Source organism: Chaetura pelagica, unplaced genomic scaffold, assembly GCF_000747805.2.
Source record: "Chaetura pelagica isolate M959 unplaced genomic scaffold, ChaPel_1.0 scaffold222, whole genome shotgun sequence".
In the NCBI taxonomy this organism is placed as follows: Eukaryota; Metazoa; Chordata; class Aves; order Apodiformes; family Apodidae; genus Chaetura; species Chaetura pelagica.
The window spans coordinates 3,914,929-3,928,698 of record NW_009952711.1 but is presented as its reverse complement, the minus strand read 5'-3'; the positions used below and the strand labels follow the sequence as shown (position 1 = coordinate 3,928,698).

Sequence of the window (13,770 nt, the reverse complement as noted above, 5' to 3'; positions counted from 1 at the left end):
CCCGCGGTGACTGCGCGGGGCTGCGCGTCCCCCCGGGGGAAGGGCCGGAGCGGCCTCCGCGTGGGTGCGCGGCGGGACGTGGGTGCCCGCGGAGAAGCCGCGGCTGCGGTGCCTCCGGCAGCTCCTTCAGCTGCCTTTTACAGAAGGGGCTCTGGGCGGTTGTGGGTCCTTTTGTGAGGGCTTTTTGTGTGGGTTTTGTTTGGGGTGTTGTTTTTTTTGGGGGTGTTGGTTTGGGTTTGTTTTTTTGTTCCATTTGGCTTTTATTGCATAGAACCGCAGGGATTTTCTTCAGTGCAGTTAAGAACAGAGACGAGGAGACATGTTCTGTGGCTTTGGAAATAACTTGACCAGACATGAACTCAAGAGCAGTTTAAATGCAGAACTATTACCACTTTATAATCTACTCTTGAGTGTTTGCTAATGTCACTAGTGTTATCTGTATCTAATGGTAAGTTGCAGGAATTATCACTGACACCTACAGTTGCTTTGATGCCTGCCTCTTAGCAAACCTGTGCATATTCAGCTTCTCCTGAGGGACAGGTAAAGGGTCATTTGGATGTGGTGTTGGTGGATATGGTTTAGGGGAGAACTCTGTAGAGTAAGAATGATGGTTGGACTCTGTGATCCCGAGGGTCTTTTCCAACCTGAATAGTTCTATGATTCTACATGAGCTGCTACTGCACCAAAGCCCTTCATCTGAAATGTAACTATGGTTTAAGCCCCTTTGTGAACTGGTATTTAAGTTACTCTGTCATTCTGGCAGTGACCTGGGAAAGGTGCTGTAGTCCTGTCACTCTTTCTTACTCCCTGGATACTGGCTGCTGTTCTCATGCAGTGATGAGTCTTGAGAAATCACTATTGCATCAAGTTGGAATATTAATTCACTGGTATGTGACACTACTCATAAAGCACATAAATATCAAGCCCATATTTTATAGCTTCATACAGAAAAATAAAGCAGTCACTGGAGAAAGTTTGTATAGCACCAAGTGTCTGTGCATCTGCATGTCTTGTTTTGGTGAAGGATTTGAGTTGGCAGTGTATTTTCAAGGTGCTAGTGTATACATCTCTTGTTCTGCACTGAGATAAGCTTTTGGAATGAGCTCAGGAACCTGACTTCTTGTGCTGATTGGAAAGCTTCAACCTCTGAGCTGGCCTTCTGCCTCATATGGATAGGGCAATACCTGTTCAGTGCTTATGTATAAATTAAGTTGGGATCAGCATTACAGTTTTATGCCTTTTCATTCTGAAAGTCTATTTAATCCACTAATATAAGATAAAGATCTGTTAATAAAATTATTTAACTCTTTTACAGTGGTGGAGAAAATGATGACGACTCTGACCAGAACTGGAAACCACCAGAAAATGACCTGATCCAGAAGATAATAGCACAGATTGAATATTACTTCTCAGATGAGAACCTTGAGAAAGATGCCTTCCTTCTGAAGCATGTGAGAAGAAATAAGATGGGCTATGTCAGTGTTAAACTCCTCACTTCTTTTAAGAAGGTGAGCTAACTTTTAAAGACTTTTAAGTGCCTTCTGCAAGTCTGATGAATCTAAAAACATTAGGAGAGATGAGGTGAACATGACTTACTTGATAGAGGCAGTTTTACTGTCAACCTCTTTATCTGCCTCTCTCAGCAGTTGATTTGAGATTTGATGTGGTTTAGTTATTTCTCATCCAGTACTTAAATTGATGAGCTTGTTGATGATTGGCTAGAGAAATAATGGGTTTTTAAGCAACTGTGCTTTTAAATTATCATTCTGTGTGAAAGTAGGGCATAATAAATGGGATGCAGGGTAAAATATTTTTCTAGATCAGCTACTCATGAGTACCTAAGTAATCCTGGTAAAGTTGCTTTCTTGAATCTGAGAAGGGATAATAAATTTGACCTTTGTAAATGTATGGAGATCCAAAAATTAAGAGTAGTATGAAGTATCTGGTAACTGAAGTCACTTAAAGGTGAGGTGGGTTTTGTTGTTTTGCTTTACATTTGAAACTCCTATGTAAATGTGTACATAACAGATCTGTAAAATTACATTAGAAACACTTTGTCAAGATTCTGTCTGTTTTGCAGAGCTATTCAATGTAGAAGTTGAGGCATTCCCAGTTTCTTCAGATCACTTCAAACATTATACCACTGACAAACTCTTAAAAGCAATCCTTGGAAATGGGAAAGTTTGGAGTTCTTCTAAACTGAGATTTTTGAAGGGGAAAAATCATGTCAATTAAATTATAGCCTAAACTTGGCAAAACCTCTTGTTTGGCAAATTTAACAAAACCCACAGAACATGCATTTTCATCATTGTTCAGACCTAGATATGGAATGACTCGGTATATCTTGTGCAGGCTTTAAGCTGAAGTAATGGTTTTCAGTTAGAGAGTTAGTGTCATGTCCTATTTTCAGTAGATTGAGCAGGACATGAGCTTTAGAGGTGCTCACCAATGCCCACTATAGCAGAAAAACTGTTGACTTTTTCACTCAGGTCTGCTACATGAAACTTTAAAATCAGTTTTTGTTCGTAGACTGGAGCCTGCATCTGCCTTACACTTTCTGTAATTAGTTTGAGTGGGTTTTACCAGTTGTGATGCTTAACCTGTGCTTGTCTTTAAGGTGAAACACCTCACCCGTGACTGGAGAACCACAGCCTATGCACTGAAGTATTCAGACACTCTTGAGCTTAATGATGATAACAGAAAGGTTAGAAGAATTACTCCAGTTCCAGTGTTTTCGAGTGAAAACCTCCCTACCAGGATGTTACTGGTGTATGATATCCACATGGAACTGCAGGCTCTCAGCAAACAAGAGAATGGATGCATGCAAGAAAGGATAATGGAGCATCTCCTCAGAACCTTTGTAACTTTTGGTGTCATTTCATCAGTTCGTGTTCTTAAGCCTGGTAGGGACCTACCACCTGACATCAGGAGGGTCAGCAATCGGTACCCCCAGCTGGGAACTCAAGAATGTGCAATTATAGAGTTTGAAGAAGTAGATGCTGCTGTACGTGCTCATGACTTCATGTGTGCTGAAAAGAAAGAGACTGGCATTAAAGTTGTCCTAATAGGCATGAAACCTCCAAAGAAAAAAGTTCCCAAAGACAAGAACCATGATGAAGATACTAGCAAGAGTCTTAAGAAGGCTAGATCCCTTAACAAAAGGGTTGAGGAACTCCAGTTTGTGGGTGATGAGTCTTCAGCAAACAGCTCTTCTGACCCAGAGAGTAACCCTACATCTCCATTGGCAGGACGCAGGAACACCACAAGTAACTTGAGCCCCGTCATTCATCCAACCAACCATTTGAGTCCTCATGTGTCACCCAGATCAAGTCCTTGGAACAGTCCATCCTTGCTAAGAAAAACAACAAAAAAGTCTCCTCTGGCTGAAGGCAGAAAGCTTAACCCAAGCACTAGTCCTGAAATTCCAAGAAAATGTACAGATTATTCCTCAGATAGCAGTATCACTCCTTCTGGTAGCCCCTGGGCACAGAGAAGGAAAGCTCAGCCTGTAAGACAGGAGAAGAGCCCTGTCAGTAGCCCCATGTTAGCTCGGAAAATACAAAATGCAGATGGTCTGCCCGTGGGGGTGCTGAGGCTGCCCAAGGGTCCTGATGGCACTAGGGGCTTCCACAGTACATGTGAACAAAGGAAGGCTACAAAGAATGAATAAATCATTCTTTTAAAAAATGTCACAGGTCAGTCAACTGCTTTTGTTCAATCCTGGTGAAAAACTGTCACTTGAGTGACTGAGCTAGGTCATTATTTAATTTGAAAATATTTTGTATACATATAGAGACTTTATTATTTGTTTATTCACTTCACAGAACCAGAGGATGGTTGAGGTTGGAAAACATCTCTGGAGATAGGCCAGTCCACCTCCTTTGCTCAAGCAGGGTCCACTGCAGCAGGTCACTGAGGGGTTTGAGTATCTGCAAGGACAGAGACTCCCCAGTCTCTCTGGGCATTGTGTTCAGCCACCCACATAGGAAAAAATGTTTCCTTACATTCAGGTGGCATTTCCTTTGTTTTGTGCCCCTTTTCCTGTTACTGTGGATTTCTGAGAACAGCCTAGCTCCATCTTCTTCACTCCTTCCCATCAGATATTTAAAAAAACACTGATGAGATCTGCCCTGAGCCTTCTCTTCTCCAGTCTAACCAGCCCCAGCTCTCTAGCCCTCTCATGAGAGCTGTTCGTGTCTCTTAATCATCTTACGCACTTGCCTAATGCAATGCCCTCATCTGCATTATTGTTTTAAAACGTATTGGTTTGAAACAGACGTATAAATCCTTCATGTAACTACATTATTTGCAAAGCAGCAGTGTGTAAATACTTAAGAGTTTAGTGGTTGTATTATAAGCTGTTGGTGTGTTACCAGTCTAATCACAAGGAATTAAGGTCTTAAAGACTTTGTCTCAAAAGGAACTGAGAAACTTATGCTACAGGGAGCAGTTGCTGCTTGCATACATCTCCAAAGATGATAATGTTTAGTTGGACCAAAGTGTGTATTTTTTTGTGATGTGAATGAAGACTCTGAACATTGAAGATTGTTCTGGAAGGGTTATCTCACATTATGAGATGGAAATAAATGAAATTACTAACTTGGTCTAGATCTATTTTGTTTACCTTAAAAATAAGTTGAGCTGTACCTGAATAGATAAATAAACCTTATCTTACATGATAAAAAATTCTACATATGGTTACTTGGAATTTCCATTGCATTTGTTGGGGGGGGAATAAAGGTCCCCTGCCCCATAACTGATGGTTACTTAAGTGGTGATGTTTCACTGACTGTATGTCACAGTAGTTTTTATACAATATTGTAAACTAAACAGTGGTTATCTCACTATTAACTCTGAATTTAAGAAGCAGGCTCAGCAAGAAGCACTTACCTGAAGCCAAAGAAGGAACCTCTGCAGTTTTAAATGTAAAAGTTACACTCCTAAAATAATAGCCTGGCAACAGTAAGAAGATAAGGTTTAAGCCTCTAATGTACAGCTTGGGAACTGTGTATGACAAAGTTCTACCCAGATTATGATTCTTCATTCCAAAACATCTCCCCTTGCTTTCCAACTTCCATTTTTGAAGACACATAGCAGTCAATTAAATGGAAATCTTGATAATTTATATATAATAGCCCATAATATTAAAAATCTCCAATATAGTGTATGCTTGCATACAGTAAAAAAGGAAGTTGAAAAGAGCAGCACTTACAAGGGCTGTGCTCTATGACTGAACACATCTACTTGTCACATTTAACATGTAAACCTTAAAAATCAAACTTTCTGTATAACACCAGAAGTCTGAAACTAAAAACCTCAGACAGTGAATATGACTCTTATTTTGCTTTAGAAAGTTTTTCACTTCACAGATAAAGTGAACACTGAGGGTGACCTCTTCATAAATAAACAGTAAGTTGACATTTTCTTTGCTAATGAACCAAGTGTTAAGTTATTGAAGAGGTATTAAAAGGCTGTAACCTATAAAAATACTCTTGTTTTACAATACACTGCCATCTCAGTGTAGGCAAACTTATCCTGAGACCAAGATAAATGTAACCAAAACATCTAAGAGAGCTGCTCAACCTGTCTTTTAAAGAGCCTTTCAGTAAGAAAAGAATACATTTGCCATAGTAATTATTTTAGTAGAAAGAAAATTCAGAGAAACATGATCAAAACACAAGTAATAATGCAACTTGATCAAACAACAAAATAAAATGAGATCAGTGAAACTTTGGCAAGTAATTTAATGTACTGCTTATAAATAAAAGGTCAATATGAGGTCATCTGCATTTAGGTAAGAATATATAAAATCACAGTTCTGCTTCACATAATTTTCCCTTGTCCCCAAAAGGAAAGTTTCCTTCTGGGAAAATATTCTGTGAAAACCTCAGGTAGCCTCACAGACCAAGCAACTTCTTTGCTTTTCTCCCTCGTCTTTTTTTTTGCCTTTTGTTTCATATTGCCACTTTGAAGTCCAAACAACTACTTTATGCTAATATTAAAAAAGACCAAACCAAAGTCACAAACAGCTTTTGTATCTTTGCATTTATATTCAGTATTCCTTGTAGAGCCCCAAATGCTTGCTTGTTTAATTCATCAATGTAAATACATTCTAGGTATGAAATACCACATATCCTACACAATCCACAGCAGGCTTCAGTCATACATGTATGCCAATAAAAACAAATGCAATATTTAATTCCTTTGGGACAAATATTTAATTCTCCCTGAGTTTGTTCCTGTCCTCATATTCAATCAATTGCTCAAAACTTATGTTTAAAAATAATACAAAACCACAAATATACACACAGCATACATATAAACTGCTTGGCATAATGTTGCCAGTAAAGATATTTTAAATCCTAACAGCTCTGCCTTTATTTTCTTCTGACTCTGAAATGTTTGAAGTATGATGACATATTTCAACTACTTTTTAAAAGTGTCTTACCCACTGGAGAGAAAGTACATAACAACATGTGGCAGTTTAGTCACTGGTTGAGAGCCCTGCCCAACTACAGAAGCACACTTAACTCCTGTCCCAGCTAACAAAGGATGCATTTCTGTTGTCATTTTTCACAGGCACAGTTTATGGGCTGGTCTGACACATCAAAATTCTGAAAATAGCCAGGGACTTCAGTAAAAAAAGCCTAAGCTAATGCACCCAAGCTGTTAAGCAAACAGAGTTGGCTTCAGCTTACACCACTGTTCCCTTAGCTTTGATTTGACTACATTTGAAGCAAAGATATAGTTGATTGATTCATAGGAAAGATCCCACATCTGTGATCGAGTCAGATTAAACGTTCTTGCCACCAGCTCATATTCTTGTGATAGATCTGTTGCAAAGACTCCTTTATCATCAGTCTGGAGTAAATTGGAAGAAAAGACAATAAAAAGTTAAAGTTAGTTTCTCTACATAAAAAAGAGATTTTTCTATGCATTACAAAACAGTCTTAACTTGCTATTCCACATTTTATTCCAAGGTTCTTTAATCTGTTGGTCAGTATTTCATACTTTATTTGCCCTATTTTCATTAAAAAATAGTAAGTTATTCAAACATATAAGAAAACTTCTTAAAATGATGGCACAGCTTATCAAGAAAATATAATATCCTATTGAAGTTGCTAGAAAGCTGATTATCAAATGATGCGTACATGCAAGCTATGTTCATATGTGCAGGTCTCCTTATTCCTCTTTTCCCTTTCACATCTTCAGGGAAGAAACCATCTCACCCTCTGCACTTAATATCAGTTAGAACCATTTCTTGATTGTCACTGAAGTCCCAGGCTAGCATCAAAAACTTGTGCTCAAAAGCCACCAAAAGGTTTTTAGTCTAAAAGCAGCAAGTTAGGATTATTTAAAGGTTAATGAGATACCCATCAGCAACTCAAAGTCCTCGTGTCCCCAGAGAGAAGGGGGAGACTATATACTAACTATATCCTGCTATACTTAAGACACTGTACTACATTCTCTGTTTACTGCTCTTGTTTTTATATGTCTTTATGGGTCAGCTGCTTTCTTACATGACTTCACTGGTTACCAAGACTTTTCACAATTGAAAAATCTCAGAAATAATATCTAGTTATTAAATATTTCTCACCTAACACAACAGACTTCAAAACTCAATAATAAATAGTACAATTAAAGACTGAGGCTTATTTCAATAATAAGCACAATGCTCTAAGATACAAACACTTGGACAATGGTACAAACTATACAAGTTAAACCCGCAGGATGACAGTAAAATCTTACCAGTGTCAGCAAAAGTACTTGGCACCTCAACATTTAAAGACCTTAATCAGCTATCAAGAGAACTCAAGAACTGTGATCCAACACAATCAACACCCAGGTGAGCAGAAGCTTACAAGCAAGCATTGAACCAATATGTTTAAGAGAAACCAGTTAGTATGTAAACAGTTTAAGTTCATTCCATGTATAGCTGATCATCTTATCCATACTAAAGTATTGCTTTACAATAAAACCAAGAGGAATACTAAAAATTCCCATTTGTATTACAAGCATTCTGAAATAGAACATTATTATTTACTATAAGCAGATGATTTGCTGCAAGGTCAGAAATTTTAAGTCAGCTCTGATCCATAAAAGGAGATACACTTTTCCAATTTCACACTAGTTTGGCTTGTTGTCCAAATACATGGTTAAAATTTAAAAAATAAAACAAATAACTTACACAAAGGACTGTAGGGTGGCCCATGTTGTACCAGTATCCAAAGTGGTGTTTGTCACAGGAAGGCACTGTCTGGGTTTTGATATTTGATGTCATGCAAAGTTCTATGGGGAAAAAAAAAAGAAGAAACAAGAATATATATCAAAGAAAAATACATTTTTTGACACATTAACTGACTTATCTCTGTCAAAGATAATGTCTAATGAAAATTAAAATCATCTGTTGTTGTTGCTTTGATTTTCTGTGCTTCAAATATTATATCTTCTAAGGGAAATTTGCTCATCAATTTGTTCTTAACTACTGGGTGAGTATAACATTTAGGGAGATTGGAAAACAGATACAGAGAAAGCAGAGTCACCACACAACCTTGCACAGTAACTGAACATTATCATTTAGCTTTGTTAACCTGAGACATCAGTTTCTTTCTGCTGCCACAAATACATCAAAACCACAAAAACCTCAGCAGTGCACCTTTACAGACAGTTCTGTCACATACACTGCCATGTTTCTGTAAGTCACCTCTGGTCAAAGACAAAGCAGAGTTACTAGCATCAGCAGTACTTAGGACATCCTGAAATCCAGAGATCACCAAGTAATTTTCTTAGCTTTTTTTCCATACCAACAGGTATACGATTCTGTCGAACAAGTGGCACCAGCTCTTCTGAACCTGTTGTTGCAGAGTTGAGAAATGTTCCATGTCCAATTCTGTCAGGGGGCAGGCCCAGGAGAACTCTGGTCTCCTCTTCCTGATTTGGAATCTAGAGAGGATATATTTTACATTCTGTCAAGGCAACATAAATCAGCACATTAAATAATTACAGTGATTTCAAGGTCTATTTTCACAGCATATCTTAACCAAAAGAAAATGTGACTGGGACTAAATTATATGCATTACTACCCTGTAAAGAAAGAAGTAGTGCATAGAAGTGACTCTCAACTTGGAATTAGAAACCAAAGCAGCCATAATCCTACACTGGTGTGTAAAACAAGACAATCACCATTTGCAGTTCTGAAGCACTTTCAGCTGGAGGCCTCAAATCACCTTTGTATCTTCAGATTCAAAACTACCCCATCAAGGCCACCTTTAACACCTGTTTTACACAGGAATTAAAAAAAAGGTCCAGGAAGAACTGAAACTGCAGGAGGTCAAAACCAGCCAAACATATTAAAAGATGACACAAAACAAAAAGACCATTTAGACATTAAAAAATAAATTATCAGAGAAGCATGCAAAAAAGCCTCTGTAAAAAAAAACAGAAACAAGTTTGAATAAGCCTGTGACATCATGTATCATCCTTCACTTCCTGAAGTAAAAAAAAAATATTTTCAGTATTTATCAGACCCATCAGAGTAAACTTCAGCCACCACTTCAACAGTTTGTATGAAGAAGCCCAGGTCTTTCTCCTGATAAAAGCAGAACTAACAGAACTACTTGTGAAAATGAATTTCACTATACATGGCTTCTGATAAAATGCCAGAAAAAAAACAGTGGAGTTGTTGGAGTATTACTAATTTTCCATTTCACACCTACCCCCCAAATAGACATAGTACACTAAGAAAGGATTTGACAGTTCTGATTGAGAAAAGATTGTTGAAAATTTCTCCTTGTTTTTTTCTCTATTGGCAAAATGCCCCCTGAAATACCCCTACTTTGGCCTGAGAAGTTCAAAACACACAGAAGTTAAGTTTAGTGTCATCAAGTTTTTTATAAAAATGGGAATTACAGAGAAGGATCAAAATAAAGAAAACTTTTACCTCTGAAAGATGCAATGCCAGCTTTAGACCTGCTTTTTTTGCTTCTGAGAGTGGTTCAAAAAAATCTTGACCGTGCCCCGCCTTGAAGACAGCAACACAACAACATTCTAAAGCTTGTTTTACAGAACTCTTCCTGTTACCATAATTAAGAATTCTGGCAACATCAAAACACTTCATTCAAATACAGTTAAATCAAATTCTTTTTCTTTCTCCATTACTTCAGTTTTGAATGTAGCAAGTCACATAATGTTCTGCTATATGGGCACACTTTAGACAAACTGGTCAAATGTCAGTAGTTTAGATGATGTCCAACAGTTACAAGACAATTGTCTTCATTTCGACATCCCTTCTACAGCTATCACCCAGAGCCACTTCATTTCAACTTGACATCCATCCTCAAATGTTTTTGCTTTCTTAATACACAATAACAATGCTGCATCTAAGCAATATTTAAACTAGTGTCAACTTGCAGTATCATTTAACTTGCCTCAACCCAGTCAATCTGACTGAGACAATTTAGTAACAGACATTTCCCAGATAAGCACTACTTGTCAGTGCCTCGTTCTTCAGTGTCATTTATTAATCTATTGATTCTTCATTAGAGTATCTGTCCTTTACAGCAACAGGGCACCACCTGGTATTAAGATTACGGCCCATCCATTCAAACTAGCAACAAGTATCAGACAAAAACTTGTCAGAACAGAGTATGATTAGAACCACTTGCTGTTACACATCATTATATACTTGTTTTCAACAACAAAATAAAACAAAAACTTACAGTGGGATCACCACTGAGGTCAATTCCTACTACAACCCCATCAGTGGAAAGAAGGAACTCTTCAGCAAGTTTCACAGTCTGCTTAGCAACAGCTGGGCCACCTCTTCTGTTTATTGCTATTAACAATCTGGGAAAGAAATGCACCTATTAAAGTTGAATCCAAGCTGTAATATCAGAAGACTAAATAATCTGATGCCAACAAAAATGGCACTTCACATCCTTCACAGCTGAGTATAAAGAGTATTTGTATAGGAAACTGTTGAAGGGATGAAGGTACCAAGCGCAGAGGGTCATAAATGAGATAAACATGTAAGACTGAGCAATGCAGTGGGCACGGTGGTGAGAGGGAGGGCAGAGAGCAGGACCCTGCTCATTTGACGCCTGCACTATCATGTGAGCAACCTCTCTGAGGGGCACATGTGAAGAACGAGAATTCTCCTGCTTCCACAAATACATCTGACAGGGGTTGCTCCTGAGAGTATAAAAGACAGGCAAGCAGACTGGTTTCAAGCAAACACTAACACCTTCTGAAACCCTTCTGCTGGTTAGGACCCCCTCTCCTTTACATCAGGTTGCTTGTACAGCTAATCAAGCAGAACCTTAGCAGTGAATCTAGGCTGTGCAAAAGGAGTCTTAATGCAATTTCCATCAAAACTACTGCTTTTCCCAAAACTGTTGCAGAGAGTACACAGCCTTAGAGCTGAAAAACTTTACCCGTTTTCACTCTATCTGTAAAAAGGAAGATAAAATTCAGGTTTCATATGAATTACCCATTTCCATTCTATGTAATCTAGTTTAAGCACAATTTTCTTTCCTACACTGATGTTTGGAAAACATCTCTGCAAACCACGACCAAGCATCAGACAACACACAAACCTGAAACAGAGGTACTTGATGCACTTTATTTACCTTACATCTATATCCAAGCCTTCTTCTTTACACTGCTTTATACCCTCAAGTACAGTTTCAACGTACATCCTTTTGGTCATACCTACAAACACATGTACACATTTAGAATAAACATTTTAATTAAATTATGTTGCAGACCCAGCTCTCTAGCCTTGTAAGTTTCACTCTGAACCTTTGATTTTTAGTCCATGGTATTCTAATCTACAGAGTTTCAATTCTGTGTATAAATACAGCTTTACTTGGAGGTAGACATTTGAATTAAGCCTCCTCCTAAGCATTTGAAGCCAAATATCTTAATGTGAACCAGAGAGTAGCAACAGGAATTCTCTTATGTGTTTCTATTAAACCACACCTTAAAGAAAATAAAAAATGAAGTAACAAAAAGAAAAAGTACAAGCTATTAAAAATGTTAGCAGACTCATGTCACACTAAAGTAAATAACCCAAATTGTTGGGTAGTAACCAACATATTTTTGTCCTCAAAAAGTCTATTAGTAAAGTGACATGCTTTTACATGGTTAAATCTTTGCTTTTATATTAAAAGTCTGGTTTTATTGACTCAACTAAATTTGACTTTATGTTATAAACATAGCCTAAGTTTTACAGCACATCAGACTTAAAATTAAAAATTAGAACAGACTGTACCTGTGGACTTTTCTTCTCTAGGAGTGCTCCTCAATTCCAGATACTTGACACCATCATCAGCAAATTCTTTAATAACATCTTTAGTTATCTGATTAAGAAACAATATATTTGACATCATGAAAGCAATGCTTATAATTGGTTATATTTATATATATATATACACTTATATCTACATATATATGCCTTGGTAATACTAAACAGAGTTAGGTCAAATGAGAATTTCCTTTTCCGGCCAAGAATATCCCCCAAATGGTGCAGTCACTACCCCTTTCACAGCTACTGTACCTTTCTGCAAGCATAACAGGCTGCCTAAAAGCCCCTTTACAGGAGGAAAGAAGACACTGCACCATTTTCTACTCCTTTTTTGATCACACAAGAGTTCTCCTTGAGTCTGAGGTGAACAAAATGGGATTCTAATTTTGTAGTTTTTGTACGTAATGAACCAAATTAATGTGTTTTACAGTAATAGTTCTGCAGTTGAAGAGGCCATTGTTGGTATTGTTACGTAGAACTCAATGCTGTTAATTAATTTTGACTGTGTGTATTGCTTGCTTGCTATAAGTGAACTTTTAATTAACTTACCAGTAAAATATCTTCAGTACTAGTGGTAATCTGATAGATGATCTGAAACATCTGAAAACATCTAAACCAAACAGTAAAAAAATTAATTGGACAAATGTTGAACAGCAAAATTATCATTAAAAAGAAAAATCTACTCTTTGAAAACATGTACTCACTATGCTTGATTAACCAGCTTGTGTCTTAAAATACAAAGACCATCTGGATGGAAATTTCTGAAGTTAGATGCTAACACTGCATTTGCAACAGAAATTATTATTACTATTACTGCAAAGCTTTTTGAAGCACAAAGGAAAACATGAAAGTATCAAAAAAAAATGAAATTATGCAAGTCAATTTTATAAATATAAGTAGCACAAAAATCTAACAGACTGTACTGTGACTGAAACCTGAAAATGTATTTTCTGTAGTCAGTGTGTAAGGCCACACATTCCTCTGTTTTAAACTTCATTCAAAGGCACTCAGTAAACGTCCCTCACACACTCACATGTGTATACTCACTCATCTAAGGTTCTTTTCTTTCCTTTGTCAATCATAGTCATCCCATTCTGGATCTGAAGGTATGGCTTCCGGGCCATCAGCTTCTTCATAGTGGCAGAACTGATAGAGCCATTCAAATGAGCATGAAGTTCCTAGAGAAAAAGAAGTAAAATCCTATGGATGTGTTTGGGGAGAAGGATGGTTTCTGCATCTCGTTGGCATTACTGTTCTATGAGCCTGGCAATAAACCTGCCCGTTTGCTCCTCTTCCCCTGGGGGCAGCTGTTAGCACTGAGCTCAGTGGGGGCAAAGCTGGCCCAGTAAAAAGGGCTCTCCAGTTAATTGCTGGAGTGGTGCAATGGATGGGGAGGGACAGAGAGGAGGAAGCCAAGAGCTGCCTCAGGGTTAAGAAAAGTGTAACACGGATTCAAGAACTCTTTC

General features: G+C 37.8%; 2 protein-coding genes across 2 annotated transcripts in view; one reads left to right on the top strand and one right to left on the bottom strand.

Annotated features, from left to right (window-relative positions):
• The window catches only part of LARP6 (La ribonucleoprotein domain family, member 6), a 4,740-nt gene extending 1,070 nt beyond the window's left edge, over positions 1-3,670 (top strand). Inside the window, exons 2-3 of the mRNA XM_009994525.1 lie at positions 1,316-1,508; positions 2,618-3,670. Of these exons, the coding sequence (XP_009992827.1) occupies positions 1,316-1,508; positions 2,618-3,670 (1,246 nt within the window). The remainder of the gene's footprint in view (positions 1-1,315; positions 1,509-2,617) is intronic.
• A 2,978-nt stretch (positions 3,671-6,648) lies between these two features.
• Positions 6,649-13,770, bottom strand: part of ADAL (adenosine deaminase-like) — an 8,996-nt gene continuing 1,874 nt past the window's right edge. Inside the window, exons 3-11 of the mRNA XM_009994524.1 lie at positions 13,352-13,482; positions 12,854-12,914; positions 12,272-12,359; positions 11,628-11,709; positions 10,719-10,845; positions 9,941-10,021; positions 8,805-8,943; positions 8,189-8,289; positions 6,649-6,861 (exon numbers count right to left, since the gene is read on the bottom strand). Of these exons, the coding sequence (XP_009992826.1) occupies positions 6,670-6,861; positions 8,189-8,289; positions 8,805-8,943; positions 9,941-10,021; positions 10,719-10,845; positions 11,628-11,709; positions 12,272-12,359; positions 12,854-12,914; positions 13,352-13,482 (1,002 nt within the window). The 3' untranslated portion in view covers positions 6,649-6,669. The remainder of the gene's footprint in view (positions 6,862-8,188; positions 8,290-8,804; positions 8,944-9,940; positions 10,022-10,718; positions 10,846-11,627; positions 11,710-12,271; positions 12,360-12,853; positions 12,915-13,351; positions 13,483-13,770) is intronic.